This window comes from Falco rusticolus, chromosome 3 (genome assembly GCF_015220075.1).
Source record: "Falco rusticolus isolate bFalRus1 chromosome 3, bFalRus1.pri, whole genome shotgun sequence".
NCBI lineage: Eukaryota > Metazoa > Chordata > Aves > Falconiformes > Falconidae > Falco > Falco rusticolus.
In genome coordinates this window covers 19,657,621-19,674,792 of record NC_051189.1, presented here as the reverse complement: position 1 = coordinate 19,674,792, position 17,172 = coordinate 19,657,621, and the positions used below count along the sequence as shown (strand labels likewise).

Here is a 17,172-nt window from a genome sequence, read left to right as displayed (position 1 = left end):
TCAAACATCCCCAGTTTAGACACCCGAAACATGCATACTTCTAACTATGCAACACACAAAAGAAAGTCTATTGAACATGAAGACAGAAGTGAGCACATTGTGTATTACTAATAATCACAGAATGAGACATTAGAAAGGCACATTGCCCTGAAGTGTAATTATTTCAGCTGATTTTTTATTTTCATTTACCACGTATCCACTTCAGACTACTTGACACTCAGATTCTGTGCCTACTTTTGCTAGTCATAAAGAAAGACCCAATGCAGTAAGTGCTGTTTTGTCACTACTGCAGTCAAAGAGTGCAGAGAGGAAAAAAAAGAAAAAATCATCACATTCACACTATATCTTTTGGCTTTCATTGTGGTGATCTGATGTGGACATTGTTAATCTCTTAACTACTTCTCCACAAAAAATCAATTAAGAAAAATAAACTTTCTGTCAATGCAGTAACATTTTACCATGTCTGCACCTCCACTGGGATACATGTAGAGATCTGCAAGCCAAACACCTTCCCACCCTACCACACAATTTTAAAGTAAAGCATGGAGGGGTGGACGAGCCCAGCTGGGCATTATGCTGAACCTTCTAACTGTAGTCACTCCCATCTGGGTTCTTGGTCACATGTCATGGGGCCACCAAAAGTTTCACAAGAGGGGGACAGTTGGAAGACAAAGAAACATGATAAAACCTCACTGCCCCAGTTCAGTGGCCACTGGTGTTTCTCAACCAATTGCAAACAAATAAAAAAAAAAAAAAAAGGGGGGGGGGGAGGGCGGGGCGAGGGGGGAAATACCAAGCAGCTATGCTGATGAATGTATGTCTGTTCCATCCATCATATTCATTCACCAGGACCACCGCTCTGTTTTCCTCATCCAGCACATTTTATAAGCTTGACCAAAACGATAAACACTGAAGTAGAAGCCACTAGTTAAAAAACCTGGAGAATTCTTCTAGAAAATTACTTTTTCTATTCTCTCACTAGAGAACACTACCAGGATTAGTTATATATTTATTTTATTATTATTTTCTTTTACATAACGGACAAAACATTTTTATATTTCTAAGAAGACTTCTAGAACACCCTTATTATTCAGAAACCTCACTCTTTTGTGCTTGGACTTTTTATCACACACTTGCCACACAAGACCCCAAACACTTCCTGAGCAGAGCAGAATTCCCCAGGAAGCCAGAGAAGCTGCTTCTACCTCAATTAGTCCTGAACTGGGCCCAGTAAGCCAAGATAAATTCTCACCCTCCTGTTACAGAGTTCAGTCAGCCTTTCACTGCTGTTCAATGTCATTTTGAGAAAAGGATTTGTTTTTAAGAAAGCAAAAGCAACCAAAAGAATTAATGCACTCACTACAACCAAAAAATATAGTCTAGTGGTGGCTATATAGCACTTATCAACGGAAGGCAAGATTAAAAAAAGCTTCTCACTTCTTTTACCAGTTTCTTTTCATAGTTTTCATGCACATTTTAAAGGACTGATAATTTGTCTCCGAGTCAGATAAAAATCTGCCATTGCCAACAAAAGATAAAAAGGTCTAACTGTAGTGGTTGCTATTAAAAAGCCTTTATTATTTGCTACTGCTGCTACCACATAATGAGACAAAGCGTGTCACCAGATATACACACCTTACCTACAAATCAAAACTCCATGAACAAATAATCTTCTTCCAATAAGTGACAGACCAGATTTGGGTCTCATGCTCACAATGAACAGCACTTTATGAGTGCAACATGTGGGAAGCCTTGATAAAATTTAATACTTCTGTGAGAGATCATTTTCTGAATAGTGTTGGGAAAGTCACCTTCTATTAAAGAAGTGTCAGAAGTACAGTAAAACTTTCAAACAAAATTTCTACTAGAACTCTACTCTGTAACTCCAAATGTCCTTACTCATTGTGTTTATCTAGAGATAACTATGATATTAAAACCAAACAGACCAGACATGAGTGGTAAGTAGCATTAAAAAAAAAAAAAAAAATATCATGAAAATACACACAAGAGAGGTTAGATGTAGAATAGATGTTAAAGAACATTTTAAAATTTATATTAAAAACCATCCTTGCTTTCTCCAATGAAGTTTTCTGCTCTTTAATTGTCCAGTTAACTGCTTGAATTTTTTTTATGAATACTGAAAAATCAATTACTGACCAGGAAAGCGTATAGATATCCATCAATACACACTTTAAAACAAATATATAAAACAAAAAAGTAAGTATTTCTACACTTCATATAATTTTCTTAATTGGTATGACATCCAGTACATTATCAGGGTCTCACTGGATCATGCACATCAATTTAGATATGAATAATCTTGGCCTTTTCTGAACTTGCTTACATTTGTAACAAGGTGATGCCTTAGGGAACCAGCTAAGGGAGATGAAGATCATTGTTCCATTTTCTGCTAAAATTCTACCTCGATGATACTATAAAAATTAGATTCCATACTCATCAGGAATTTCTAAATAAGCAATCCTTCACTCAGACTATTCTGTCTGCATCCGAAACACAGAAAAAAACCACTTGTACTCCCCTGTTTACATTACAGTAGCTGCATAAATAGGAATTTTATCTGTAGTCCAGGAGTTACTACTACTGCTATGCAAGTCCATAGCTGAGGACAGAAAAAGAAGGACACACTTCATTAGAAAGGAGATTTTATTTTATTCTTTGGACAGCAAAACCTTAAAAGCAGCCAGGAGTTTAAAGTGCTGGAATTGGTCCCAATGAAGACAAATTAGAAAGCTGAAAGCAGAGAAGATGGTCTATAAGGTATCTTAAAATCCACTCAATACATTGCATTGCTTTGTGCAATGTATGTCTCACTGTGGATATGTGTTAGTATTATTTTAATACATAGGATTGCAAAGAAACCTTTTTAAAAGCAACTAAGCAATGAGGAAATATAAAACAAATGGATCTGCCCACAGTATTTTATTTTTTAAATTTGTTAGAGTATTTTGCTCTATTCCCACTCATCTTTCCAGTGTACAGATACGATTGCCTGGATAAGCTTCATAATAACAGCTTAATTCAACTCTTAAAGCCACACAAACTCAACTCTATATTCATATTTTAGAGAATAAAGCAACATGATTTTTAAATTTAAGGCAGAGCAAGCCAGAAAAAGACAGGCCACCTCAGGCTATAGCATATGAATCCAGATGAAAAACATCACTAAGTTAATACAACACATAAAAGTTACTAACAATGCAGAAATACATTCAGAAAAGAGAGTCCACTTCACTAGCTTGATACTACTATACCAAGCTTATTCCACCAAGCAAAATTTTCAGTTTTGTTTGGTGGTTTGTTTGTTTTTAAATCTGAACCATGCCCAGCTTTGTAAATAAAGCTATGGCAATCAGACATAAGAAACCAATAGCTGACTTTACTACTCTGAGAGCACTACACTTGCCCTTTTCCCCAGAAATCTCCAGCAGGGACAGCTTTGGAAATGGTTTTCTATTCATCAATTCAACAAGTCTAGCTCAGACAGCAAAAACAGGCTCCATTACATTAAATCACTGATATAATACACACTGATTTTCTGTTAGGATGGGTCTTTTGTAAACAACCAGCTTGATCTGCCTGTGTTCCATGTCAATGACGCGAGTGCATTCTCAATTGGAAGCCCCATTGCGTCATTTAACTACTTCATATGCAAGCCTGTAAGGTCTTCTCTGAACTTAACATACCTACTTAGCTTTCAACACAGGCCAGATTTTCATCTAGTGATGATGAAACACAGGCAGGTTTAGCCTGCCTTTGTCCACAAAAAGCTGGGTAAATGTATTATTAGCTGAGTTTTGTCTCAAAGCCCATCCAAAATTTGGTAGTCTTGTTACCAAATGGATGATTCAAAGCAATAAGCACAAATCTGTTCTCCAAGGGCTCAAGAGAAATCAGCAATGTATTTGCTTGGTAATTGACCACAGAACAGACTGCAAGTTAGCGGTGACTTTGATCAATGCAAACCTGTCCAGTATCTAGTTCAATGACTTAAGACAGAAAGAAATGAGTTTAAATTGTACTCATTTTAAACTAGTTATTTTAGATAAAAATCAGAATGGAGAATTCATACCAAGCTTCTATTGTCAAGGCTACTACTCAAAACGTTTAATGCTATTTTATTTTTAAAATTAAATACATCACAACTGTATGTGTATTATTTGTTATGCTTATTGTACTGTTGACAAAAGGAAATATTTACACAGTCATTGAATTAATTGTTACTGCCTTTTTTGGACCTTGGGGAAAAAAAAAGGGGGGGGGGGGGGGGGGGAAGGACACATTTTATTTGCTCTATTAACTCCCAAAGTGTCAGATTCAGTAAAAACTCATTTTTCAACTCTGAAGAAACCATCCCCAAACCCCTGGGTTTAGGCCTTTGAAGATCAAAAAGGCCAATAAAGCTTTTAAAGAATCTCTCCCAATTTTTTCAAAAAACATTCTCTCATTTTTCATTTTAGTTAAAAGCCTATCTAATATGACAAATCATTGTCCTATACCCAAAGTACAGTGTTTGGAGCACACATATTCACCTACACTTGGTAATCATGTGTGCTGCACACAAACAAGAAACAGCAGCTTATGAATGAGAAGAGACACTTCATTTGTCTTCAGGAATTCACCTCTGAAGTACATTTATTCACCAACATACCAGACTTGGAAGAATTGACCTGGTATTTTACCTAAAATTAGTTAACATTTTATTAAAATCAATCATCCATGTAAAAATCCATATATTCATATATCCATAGAACCTTTTCCTTCCTTTACCTGCCCCCTGGGAGGGGAACCAACAAAAAAACACAAAAACAAGCAAACAAAAAACACTCCAAAAAAACGTAACTATTCCCATTCTGTTTGTTACCCAAGTCATTTGGAAAAAAAAAGTCTCCACTGTGCCTGAAAAAGAGAGATTCCACTATTTTAATTATCTTCATCTAGAGATAAATAAAATAGCACGATGTCCAAGATGTGTGTGGGCTAAAACTGCCACAATATCTTGCTTCTGTAACACCCACTTCGTCAGACACTTACTTTTGCACCTTTGTATGTCTTTTAACAGGATGATAAATGCTTTTTAAGCAGTAGCCAGAACTTCAAGAAGCCTGGATTATTTAAGACTCACCAACATAAATAAGAACCCAGTCCTACCTACCTTAGATATTTCTGGCTCCACTTGTCTCTTAGGTGTCTCTTTTGACTCCGACCCTTTTGGAGTACTACTGTTCTTTACAGAGGGCGATTCAACTCCTTCACCTTCAAGTTGCAGATTAATACCTTCTGTGGGGACAGGGTGATCAATACCATTTGGATTCAGATTGCAGTGAATAGCTGGGGAAAAAAATATGAGAAAGAAAACACTGCTCAGGAAAGAAGAACCCAGTGTTACAAACATTTATCAAAGAACTAAGAAGTGCCATGTGGTAACCAGAGCTATGTCAGATCATGGCAAAAGAACTGTCTGTACCTTAACATGGATTCAGGGTGAGATATTTGAGAAAGAAAATGAGAGGCAACGCAGTGCTGTATAATGCTATTTAGTACAGGCTACTGTGTTGAACTGTGCTTCACTACTGAGGGTTGAAGACCCTCAACTTACAGCTTTTACTAGGATAGGACAATATATCCCACATATTCATCATTCAATCATGCCTTTATTTCCTTTTCTAGACAAGCAATTTATAGTTTTTATATTACATTTTCAATTACTACAAAATTCTAGGTCCTAAACGATGTAGGATAAGTAAGCTGGGGAGAGCAAGTCAGCAAGTTGGTCTCTGCACAGAATAATGACTTACCGAGCTGATTATCTCTCCTTCAGCACTTTGTACCGCTGCAAATTACCACCTACACCATCCTAACAAGCAAGAGGGATGTACTGAGTATAGAATGAGGTGTGGACTAATGACAGCAGAATAAGGAAAGCAGCTGGAGGAAAAAATAAAACAAATGCAAACCCCACCACAGAATGCACTTTTAGAAACTATGGTAGTAGTTTAATTGTTTTCTGTCTGAAATTTCAGTTTCACCACTCACATAGAGAGTAGCCTTAACAACTTTCTTGGCATGTGTAGTGATTTTAAAACCTGTGAATCTTGAGGCAACTTCCCCTTCATGCAACTATTTGACTTTTGCATTCGTGTTCCTGGGTATCGGCACTACCTGTGCTACCCATAATTAATGGTCCCAACCTCCCCTGTACACAAGAGAACTTCGCTCAGATACTGCGGTGCAATATTTGACAGACCTGAATAGCAACCTAAAACACAACTTAGAGCCAAAATAAAATCTGCCTTTTCACTCTTGCTTGGCTTAGAAGCAAAGGGTGGGGAGCAGAGGAAGGATTCCGAATGGCCAGTTTCTCCCAGCTACATATCAGCCCTTGAAAGCCTCTCACAGAACAGGCTCAAGCTGCCAGAAAAGGCACAGGGTCCTTCAACTACAGCACCTTCATGAAAAACCATTCCCAAAGTCTTAATTGAGAACTTTGAGCCTAAATTACAGCAATTCCTTGGTGCAGAACTAAAGTAGAAGCCAAAAAGAACTAAAGTAGAAGCCAAGAAGTTGGCCTTTTCTCCTTGGGATTTTTAAAAACATCCCAAGAATTCTGAAAGGTAAGTGATCTGTGCAAGCACCACAATACCTACGTCTGCAAGCTAGGGATGGAAACATCTCCTGTCTTTAAGTCAAAAGACTACTATAAGGGACAATTCATTCCAACACTGAGTGATGGAAAGCAGTAAATAATTACAACATGTTTTATTACAAATTGCAGCCACTTTGTGCAGACAAATAGAAAAATATGTCATTGGCCCACAGAAAACTAGTAAATGAAACTAAAACCAGGAAGGGCACTAAATTTCAGTCTCACTGTGAGCAGCTGTAGAGGATTAGTCCTGGACATCTTTTACAGGTATATAGAAGACAGAGATCCCTCTCCAATAGTCAATTCTTTAGCAGACAGCATGAGAGGAAGAGAAGGAGGAATCACTAGACTACACCACGTCCAGAGCTGAGCTCTGCTGAGATCTTCTGGGTAAGGAAACAGAAGAGGCGAACAATGCAGAGCGTCTGGAGGTGAGGCACAGTTTCTACTGGCCACACCAGGGACCACCACAGAAGAAGGATTTTTAGCTAAAAAACCCTTCTTTCTCAAAAGGAATCCTCCACCTGCTTAGGCCTTGCATACAGAGTTGTGTTTTTAATTTGGAAACACTGAAAACCCTCTGAGAGTTTTTTTTGGGAACTCCTGGGTTTCACCTTCAGGCACCAGTTTTCCAAAAACAAGAGCATTTTTATTTCAATAGGGAAAAACGCACATAACAAAAAGGGGTCTGCAGCAGTCTCTGTAGCTGTTGTTCCTACCTGTCATCTTTCAGTCTCATTTTAGTAGGGCAGGCATCTGCAATTTCTTCCTGATACCTCAAGAGCTGCTACAGAGCCTTGTTTCCCAAGCCAACTCTAAGGAGCTTTCCCCTAAGTCTAGCTGCAACTCTTCTTGCAAGTCTTCCCTCGTTCAAACCAATTCTGTAGGTTGGCAGAATGCAACGTAAACCCAAATCCCATCATTCTGGCACTGCCTCTCACTGGTGAGAAGAGAAAAAACAGATTAATGTCTTCAAGTCAATCCTTTCCTTTTACTGGTTTTCCCAGCCATACCACCGAGTCATCCAAAACGTAAATACTTAAACCTTAACAACGTTAGCAGAGGAGTCTCTTAACTTTTGAGTCCTTATTTCTAGGTGCACTCCGTATGCACCCCTTCCTGGATTTTGTGTCGTGGCTACAAAGCTATACTGAAACTGAACTTGAACACAGCTGCCGCTTGATTTTTCCCTTGCAGGACCTCTTTCTGTGTCAGTGAAAATGCAAAATCTTTTTTACTTCTGCAGTGAAGCTAACGGGCTTCACCCCTCTGGCTGTATGGCCATTATGGGGAGCTATCCAGAGCCTGCCAAGCTGTTATGATGAAGGGAGTCTTTGGGGCTTTTCAGCTCCCATAGGAGGTTTCAAAGCGATATGATTTTGTGGTTTATGTTTACATCAGTGTATCTTAATACACCAAGACATTCTCTCTTCCCTTGATCATATCCACCTACCATTATCTATCTCCTCTAGATCATATTTACCTACCTGAAAGAAACAAGTAATTACTAATGACTACTTTGCTTATCCTCCAGACCACAGAAAAGATGGATGCGATCCACCAAGACAGGAATTTTTTCACAGCCCAAAGAGGATGGAAATTAGTTAGTAGCCAAACTAATCCCTCCTTCACAAAAAGTGGGAGATGAAGACACCCTAACCAACCTGTAAAAGTACTTCCAGCACACCCTGATCCAGCAAGGGACTGGAAATTAGCAGCAAGACACTTGGTATGGAATGCAGTCCACAAAAATCTCTCCATATGCCTTCTGCGAGGATCCTGCCTAGCTGAATAGGAAGACTCCTGCACATGCCTTTGAAATGCTAACACACCTCAGCAGCAATCCTTCCCAGTGCCCCCAAACAACACAGATTAGGGAGAAGGATGGTAGGGGATGGCCAAGGAGAGCTTTCTGGGTTACAGCATTGACTTACCATGCATTACAGGGAACAAGTGATCCAGATTTCTGATAACATGGTAGCATAATAACTAACATGATCTCCTTCTGTGACAAGGCAACCGACCTGCTTAGTGGATGAGGGAAAAGCTGTTGTCTGCCTAGACTTTAGTATAGCACTTGACACCATTTCCCACAGCATTCTCCTGGAGAAACTGGTTGCTTATAGCTTGGACAGGTCTACTCTTCACTAGGTAAGAAGCTGGCTGGATGGCTGAGCCCAGAGTGATGGTGAATGGAGTTACATCCAGTTGGTGGCCGGTCACAAGTGGTGTTCCCCCCCGGGGCTCAGTGTTGAGGCCAGTCCTGTTTCATACCTTTATCAATGGTCTGGACAAGAAGATTGAGTGCACCCTTAGTAAGTTTGCAGATGACACCAAGTTGGGCAGGAATGTTGATCTGCTGGAGGGCAGGAAGGCTCTGCAGAGGGATCTGGGCAGGCTGGATCGATGGATCAAGGCCAGTTGTATGAGGTTACAAAAGGAGAAGTGCCGGGTCCTGCACTTGGGTCACAACAAACCCACACAGTGCTACAGGCTTGGGGAAGAGGGGATGGAAAGCTGTCTAGCAGGAAAGGACCTGGGCAGAGTGGTCAATTGCCAGCTGAACATGAGCCAGCAGTGTGCCCAGGTGGCCCAGAAGGCCAACAGCATCCTGGCCTGTATCAGCAATCGTGTGGCCAGCAGGGCAAGGGCAGTGACCGTCCCCCTGCACTGGGCACTGGTGAGGCGGCACCTGGAACCCTGTGTTCAGTGTTGGGCCCCTCACTGCAGGGGGGACACGGAGGGGCTGGAGCGTGTCCAGAGACGGGCAACGGGGCTGGGGAAGGGGCTGGGGCACAAGTCTGATGGGGAGCGGCTGAGGGAGCTGGGGGTGTTCAGCCTGGAGAAAAGGAGGCTGAGGGGGGACCTTGTTGCTCTCTGCAGCTCCCTGACAGGGGGCTGTAGCCAGGTGGAAGTCGGTGTCTTCTCCCAAGTAACAAGTGATGGGGCAAGAGGAAATGGCCTCAAGGTGCACCAGGGGAGGTTTAGATTGGATATTGGGAATAATTTCTTCACTGAAAGGGTGGTCAAGCATTGGAACAGGCTGCCCAGGGAAGCGGTGGAGTCGCCATCCCTGGAGCTATTTAAAAGACGTGTAGATGTAGCGCTTAGGGACATGGTTTAGTGGCAGACTTGGCAGTGCTAGGTTAACATCTGGACTCGATGACCTTAAAGGTCTTTTCCAACCTAAACAATTCTATGATTCTATAAGCATTACCTGGATGGCTTAAAAAAAAAGAAATAAATCACATGGCAAGATGTTACTTAGCTCTTAGCCCATCATTCTTTCAAGAGTAATGAATGTTAGTTAGCATTTCAGCAATGCTTTACATTGGGCTTTTTCAGGATACAAAAGAGAGAAGAAATCGGAGAGGCCTGTTACCTTTTTCTTGAAAAGAGGTGACTGGTTAAAAGAAACACAGGCTGCCTCAGGCATGACTTTCCCCAAGTTGCTGATATTGGGCAGGGGGATGGACACAACACAACTTTTTTTATTTCCTAGGGGCAGAAAGAAAAGGAAGGAGTTCATCTCTCTCCTTCACCCCATCACGGCCTCGTCTTCCCATACACCTGGACCGAATCTGTTACTTAAGGAAGGCACACCTAGAAGAGCCTCAGCATGGGGAGAAAGCAGACTGAAGGGCAGGAGGAGGAAAAGAAAAAAAAAAAAAAAAAAAAAAGCAGAGGTGAAGATAAGTATCTCAGTTACTCGGCAAAGCTAATCTCTTTGTCATGAGCCACCTTCAGGTAGCCAGCTCTATTGTTTTCCTCTCGTGTTGCCTCCAACTCTCGGCAACACAGGGGGTAAGAAGGAAAGCATATTTGCTTGCATGGGTCTGTTATTTCCTTTACCACACAGAAATACATACATACATACATCTCAGACAGAGGTGGAGCTCTTGCCTTCTCTTAAATGTCAATACAAACCGTAATTGCTTCCCTTCAAGACTTGTTAAAAGCAGGGAAAGAGGTCAACGTTTGGTCAGTAACAACATATTCTCTTCTTAAATCAGCATCTTATATAATTTTAGCTAGTTAAGGCCAGCTCTAAACTCAGGATCAAGTATGCAAAACTAAAGGGGGTGGAGGGCTGACAGCACCCAGGGTTACAGTCCTGTGGAACAGAGTCTATGCAGCTCTTACAGAAAAAAAACTTTACCACAACCCAGTGTTTGTGACCCTCTTTGCTGACTCTTCTTAAATCTCTTTCAGAACTTTATGGCATTCGTCTGAAAAATATTCTACTTACAAAGTAGTTTCTTGCTAAAATACTTGTCCACGCTCTTACTTTTCATTACCCTGGTATTAGCTAACACTAGCTCACTCCACCCTCTGCATTCAGACCATTTTCCCACACCACTACTTTGACAATATCCCTACTGTCTCAGCACCTCTTCACTCTACCAAATTAAATGCACCTCACTGTTCCCAGACTTCAAAATTCCATCAAGACACCAAACCCTACCTCCAAATCAGCCGATAGTATCAGCCTAATACCACTAGATACCAACAGTATCATTAGTTTGAAACAGAACCTCTTCCAATATTCTTCCATACAATCTCAATATTCATATATCATCCATATGTCTCAGTAATACAACCCTTCCTTCAGCTTCTGAGTGCTTACTTTCTCCCTTCCCTGCTAAAACCCCCAACCAACAGTTGATTAATGCCATGTTTCTCTTTATGCTCCCCAACAATTGCCACCTAACTTGGACTGAAAGCTTTCTGTGGTGGGAACTTGTTTTCTTTTGGGGCGGGAGGGTAGATGTTCTGCACAGCTCTGACTGCACAGCAACAACCACATGACTAATGGTACAGGCAGACAAAACATCATAGATCCATAGATTACATTTACGAAACAAACTATTATTTAAAACAAAGGTACTTAAGTGCTCTTGTACTCCTAGCTCAATAGTTGAGCTGAATCTACAGGAAAAATATCCACTCTTCCAGAACATTAAAGAAAGGACTGTTGAGATCTGCCAGGTTATGAGAGTCAAAAACTTTTGAGAAAATAGTAAGCAGAGCACCCAAAATGGAAAAATGACCACGTCTGTCCTAAAAAAGCAGGGAAAGAACAAAATTAATGTAATGCACAGTGTATTTTTTCCACATGCTAGAACACAAACCCAAGCCCTTTCCACCTGTACAGAGCAAGCGAATTTGTTGCCCTGCAGAAGCTCATACATGTGAGCCAAGCTCTCTGCCCATGCAGATTCCTTACAGCATGCATACAGCATGTGTGCAGTTTGAAAGGAGAGCTCGCAGGGCAACGTGAATGCTCCACTCCCCTTTCTATCTCCCTCCCATGCAGGCCTGCCTCCCAGATGGCAAGCAGCCAAGAGACAGCTTGTCTATGCACGCTTGATGGTACACAAAAGTCACTGAGAGCCATAGTAAGTTACTAGCATATGGGGGCAAGTCCTGCCTTTTACTAGAGGGTACTCTATGAATACTGTCTTGAGAAAAGCCTGAAGGCACTCTTCAAAACACAGCCTTGATATCTCCAAAGTTTTGCACAGACAGATGGAAAGTCTTTGTCTCTCCATCTGTAGGCTCAAGGCTTAGCAAATCAAATCTATAATCAATCACTACCTTCATGCACTCTACTGCCTACCACATCAAACATTTCATAACTACTTGTTTCAGTGGGAATACTGTTAGCTGCTTAAAATTTTAAGCAGATCAATTAAGGCTACATTAACGCGTATTTGGCAAGTACAATTGCTCTATTCTAAAAAGTGATAGAGTAAAAATAGCATCTTCTTACTCATGTGCCCTGTTCTGTGTGCATCACAGTCATATGCTAGCTTTTGCTATTTGGAGATTAAAAGCAGGCATGGGAGATACCCATCCAACCTCTAACAATCCTTAGAAAACTTTCACATGTCAAATACTGGCAAACATGCAAGCTACATTTTATGTATTCATGCCACAGGCTTAGCTGCACAATGCTAAGAGGTAAGTCTATACAATCCACCTGCTACTCCCACCATATAATGCCATGTTGTTGAAAAAAACAGAAGTTAGTCTGTACAGCTGGAACATTAACAAACTCAAGTTGGACATAGCAGGGATCTTATAAAAAGGATCCAAATATCTTTACAGTCATTTCAAGTCCACAAAGGTCATGAGGATTAAAGTTATTTCCAGGACAAGGAGATCCTACAAAACCTCTGGACAGCAGCTCTCATTGGACCTGTTCCTTCCAGCTCTGCCCAGTTCTTTGTCAAAAGCAAATCAAATCCGTAACCACATCAAATTTTGCAGTCAGTGCTTTCAGTCAGACTTCTATACACTTCTAGATGCTACATTTCAATACTGAGTAGTCAAACAACACCCCTGGGGCTTTTTGCTTGCCATCATTCACAACCCCCTTTAACTGCGTTGATCAGAAAGAAGACATTCACATTGAGAATACCCAGATCTTGTTCCAGATTGAGATGGCTGCTCACACTGACCAAATGAGCAAGGAGGATCCGCACAAGCAAAACCGCTCCATATTTCCGAAAGCTTGTACTTCATTAGAAACTCTGAAAATCCCTAGAAAATATGAGATTATTTCAAAGATTGTCTGACCTGAACAGTTGGTACCACTTTGTACCATAAAATTTAGGATTATTTTGACTACTTTATTGGGCAGAAAGTTTTTCCACAGTAAAGCAAAAAGGCTGAAGTCCCAAAGTACTTAGCTGAAGTAATATTGGTGTCTAGCTATCTGCTTCTGTTGGTCAGCACCAAAAATCAACATTAAGCAATTACAAATAGGCTGTGCCAAAGCTAGGCCAGTACTGAGCTGTAGGGTATTTGTAAACTGCTGCTACTGATGAGCTGTACCTGTAGGTTTGAGTTCAAAGCTCAGACATAGACAGCAAGGCTTGGCAGACACCGCCACACACTGCTGCTGTACCTTCAGGTCCCTCCAGCGAGTTGCTTGTCTTTCTAGCCTTTCTTTATCATGACTATTAATTACCTAATTGCAATATACGAATTTTACAACAAGGAGTTTGTTTAAGCAGTGGGACATGGCCTCCAGCTGGGTGGTACCTTGACAGGCAAGAGAAGAGACAGCTCTGCAGCAAGGAAGTGGACATTGAACCAGGTCAAGATGGGCAGAGAGGGCAGAGCAAAGGGGAGACAGGTGTAGGAAGAGGATAGAGGCAGAAGGGAATAAAGTGTTCAGAGAAGGGGTGTTCGTTTTAGTTTGTAACTGTAAATTACAGGGCTTTTCCCTCTTTTTTTCCCTTTAGAATTATCATCAGTGTGACAAAATTTAAAGTAACTGCACTCCTGATGCAACTATCCCCCAACATCTCTAGCTGGGCAGCTGAGCAGTCATCCCACGGTACCAAGCCAATCACTTCTACAAGCTGTTCCCTGTCTCCAGAAACACTGAAAAAGTGCCCTGAACTGAAGCCAAATAGACTCATGCTTCTTCTCTTTGTGTAGCTACTACACTACACACACACCTCTTGCACACACCTCAGCTGCAAGAAGTAGCTAATGCTAGAGTCTTGTACAGCATCAGAAATATATCAAGAAACCAGAATGAGTAACTTAGCAGCTTCATCTGGAATCAAACTGAACAAAATTTGATTGAAGGCCATGCACATCTTGAGTATACAGAGAGAAGAAAGACTCCTTAACTCTCTACAGAACAAGAAAGGGGAACAACCTTAGTGGGAAGAGGATTAAGACCCTTATCCCACCAGGACATATATGTATATTTAAGTTTACTCAGCTAAGAAATTTACTTGCGCATTTTTGACAATTCTCCTACTGGAAACTCTTTATTTTATGTACAGTGATATCCATTTGCCATCTCTTACCTCACTGACTTTAGCAAATGCTCTAAACATAAAAGACAATTTCTGTTACACCTGCTCTTCAGGAACCAGCCTGCATATTATTGCTGTGCTAGACAGACCTTGGAGCCTCAGCTATGCAAGTTCTGCCTTTGAAACAGCAATAGGATTTCATGATAAAGAGCAGACACAATGACCAGGCAGCCAAATTATTTCTGAAGCATTTCCTCCTTCCATTTTAATAAAGGTACAGTTGGTACAAGCAGCTCTTGAATTCACACTAGCAACAGAGAGGATCATTGAAAAATGGACAAATTCAATGAATAAGTAAGGCAAGTCTACCACTAGTCCTGTACAGGTAGAAATGAAGAGGAGAATACTGGCAAAGAAGAGTACTAGTGAGCTATGCAGTTACCTCAGAGAAAAAGGGATCTTAGTGAACAAAGTAGTAACAGTCAGTAAGTAACATGTATCACGTGTACACAGGAACATTATTTGAGCAGTGGGTTATAGTACAAAATAGTTGATAATTTGTTTTGCAAACTAATCTCATCCTCTGTTACAAAAAGGCTTGTGTGAGCATTTACAAAGCATCTTCTGAAAAGTGAAGCAACTCCTCTGGATTTAAAGTTTGTGAGATGTACAGACTTGCAAACAAAGAGGGTGCTACAGGAGATAAGTCTAAGTAGCAGGGAGGGGGGAAGTCACTGCGCAGATAGAGAGGAAGAAACCTAACATAATGCTCTCTATGAAGGAAAAGTATCCACCATACATTGCAACTGTCAGTTAACATTTGACTTCGGCAAACTCCAGGCTAAGTACCACTGTTGCCCTCTGAGGATTTCACAGTGACTATGGAGAGGAAGTAGACAGAAATGATAAAGAACACACCTGGGTAAGAAACAGGTCTTCATTAGTTCCACTATTACTGCAAGACACTTGTCTTGCAATCACTGCTTAGGAGATTAGCTCGTCACGCTCCACTGAAAATTATATTTCTAAGAATGCCTCATCTCAAGTCCTAATAGCACTACTATTCAATTCTATAATCAGCTGGCATTACATCAGAAACTTTTTCTAAACACTAGTGAGCCTATCCAGCATACAAAGAACAGCTCAGACACACACAGATTGAGTCTTTATTACGGCATCAGAGGTGTGCTATCCCACACTTGCAGCACAGACCTCTGCCTCTGCCTACTCATGAAAGCTGGCGTCTGCTCAACATGTGGCACAGAAATGGCTGCAATTCAGCTGTGGATCCAGCTTTATTTCTTGTCACATGAGTGATGCACTAAGTCATCAAAATGCAAGGAAAATATATTTATTCATTCTCACTAGCATAACTAGTTTGCAATCTGGTAGCTGACTTCTGTTCTCATCCCTGGCTTTCTCTCAACTGCCTAAAAGTTACCTCCTTTATCATTGTTCAAGTCTACCCCTTCCCTTGCACATTTAACTGAAGAGCCTGGAAATGCCCTCTTTCCTTCCCCCAGTAGAATTCTTCACCTCCTACTGCTTCACTGTATCCTACTCACTCTAGTATCCCAGCTGATTTGTGTAGCAACAAAATGTTAGCTGAGAGCATGCAGAGGGAAACTAAGGAAAAAGCTTCTATTTACACACATTACAATTCTTTATGTTTCTGAAATGGCATTATTAAAAGTCTCTCTTGCTTTTACTAGTTGATTTGCTTCTCTGCAAATAACCTCAACTAAAATCCCCTTGGGGGTGGGGGGGAGAAAAAACAGGTCAGAGGAGCACAAATCAGTGGGGGAATTGAAAGTAGTAGTGATCTGAATGTTCAGCTGAAGAGCACGAGCTAGCAAGGTTCCACATTACATAGAGATGGATAGGACTGCACTGAAACAGGCTACAATCCACATCAAATGTCATCCTCATGCTCTTTTCCTGTTCAGTCACATATTCCTTGCAAGCATACTAGATTTTGTAATTGAATGCAGAGCTCACTTCAGCCCAAGTTCAGTCCCCTTGCCCACCTGCTTGCTTCATGCAGAAGTAGCACATACTAGGGTGAACTCTTGCTGTTCTGAGTAATGAACCTGCTCTTTAATGCCAGGTTTAGCTCACACTGCACAAAGAACATGCAGATACTGACAGCAACTCCTTCATTGTTCTCTTTGTAGTCCTTCTGCCACCAGACACTTCTGGAGAGAGAAAGAGGACCCTATGCAAAGGTGAGGGAACATACAACCTACCCAAGGCAGAAGCCAGTCAGGGTGACATCTGTAGATCTCATCTGCTTCAGGCGCTCCTGAGGGTCTCAGACATTTCACCTCATTTATATAGGTCAGTATGGCAGTTTCCAACCCTGCCTGCTGTGGGGAACTGGTATTTGCCAGGATGGGATTTCTACAGCTGCAGCCTAATGCAGCACCCCTCCTTACCCCCAGTCCCATAGCAGACAGTTCCTCTTACAGAGCAGTATCAGTTCTTATATATAGGGAAAAAGAGCGTTACATACCTTACATATCATAATCCTGTCAATGTTCTTATAGCTCAGCGCCAAATTCCCCATCTTCTCTGTGTTTCTGGGTTGTTCTGGCTGAATGCTCCTCTAAGTTACTTGATGCAAATCAAGCTCTTGTGGCAAATGAAATTGTTCTGGATACGCACAAGATTATCTAGACTGTCATAAAAGTGATCAAGCTGGGTCAGACTAAAAGTCTAGTCCTTTAT

General features: G+C 41.1%; 1 protein-coding gene across 4 annotated transcripts in view; it reads right to left on the bottom strand.

The window, feature by feature from the left end:
• Window positions 1–17,172, bottom strand: part of SAMD12 (sterile alpha motif domain containing 12) — a 180,487-nt gene that overhangs the window by 155,306 nt on the left and 8,009 nt on the right. For all 4 annotated transcript variants that reach the window (XM_037379504.1, XM_037379508.1, XM_037379506.1 and 1 more), the window contains exon 2: window positions 5,174–5,349. In XM_037379504.1, the coding sequence (XP_037235401.1) occupies window positions 5,174–5,349 (176 nt within the window). The remainder of the gene's footprint in view (window positions 1–5,173; window positions 5,350–17,172) is intronic.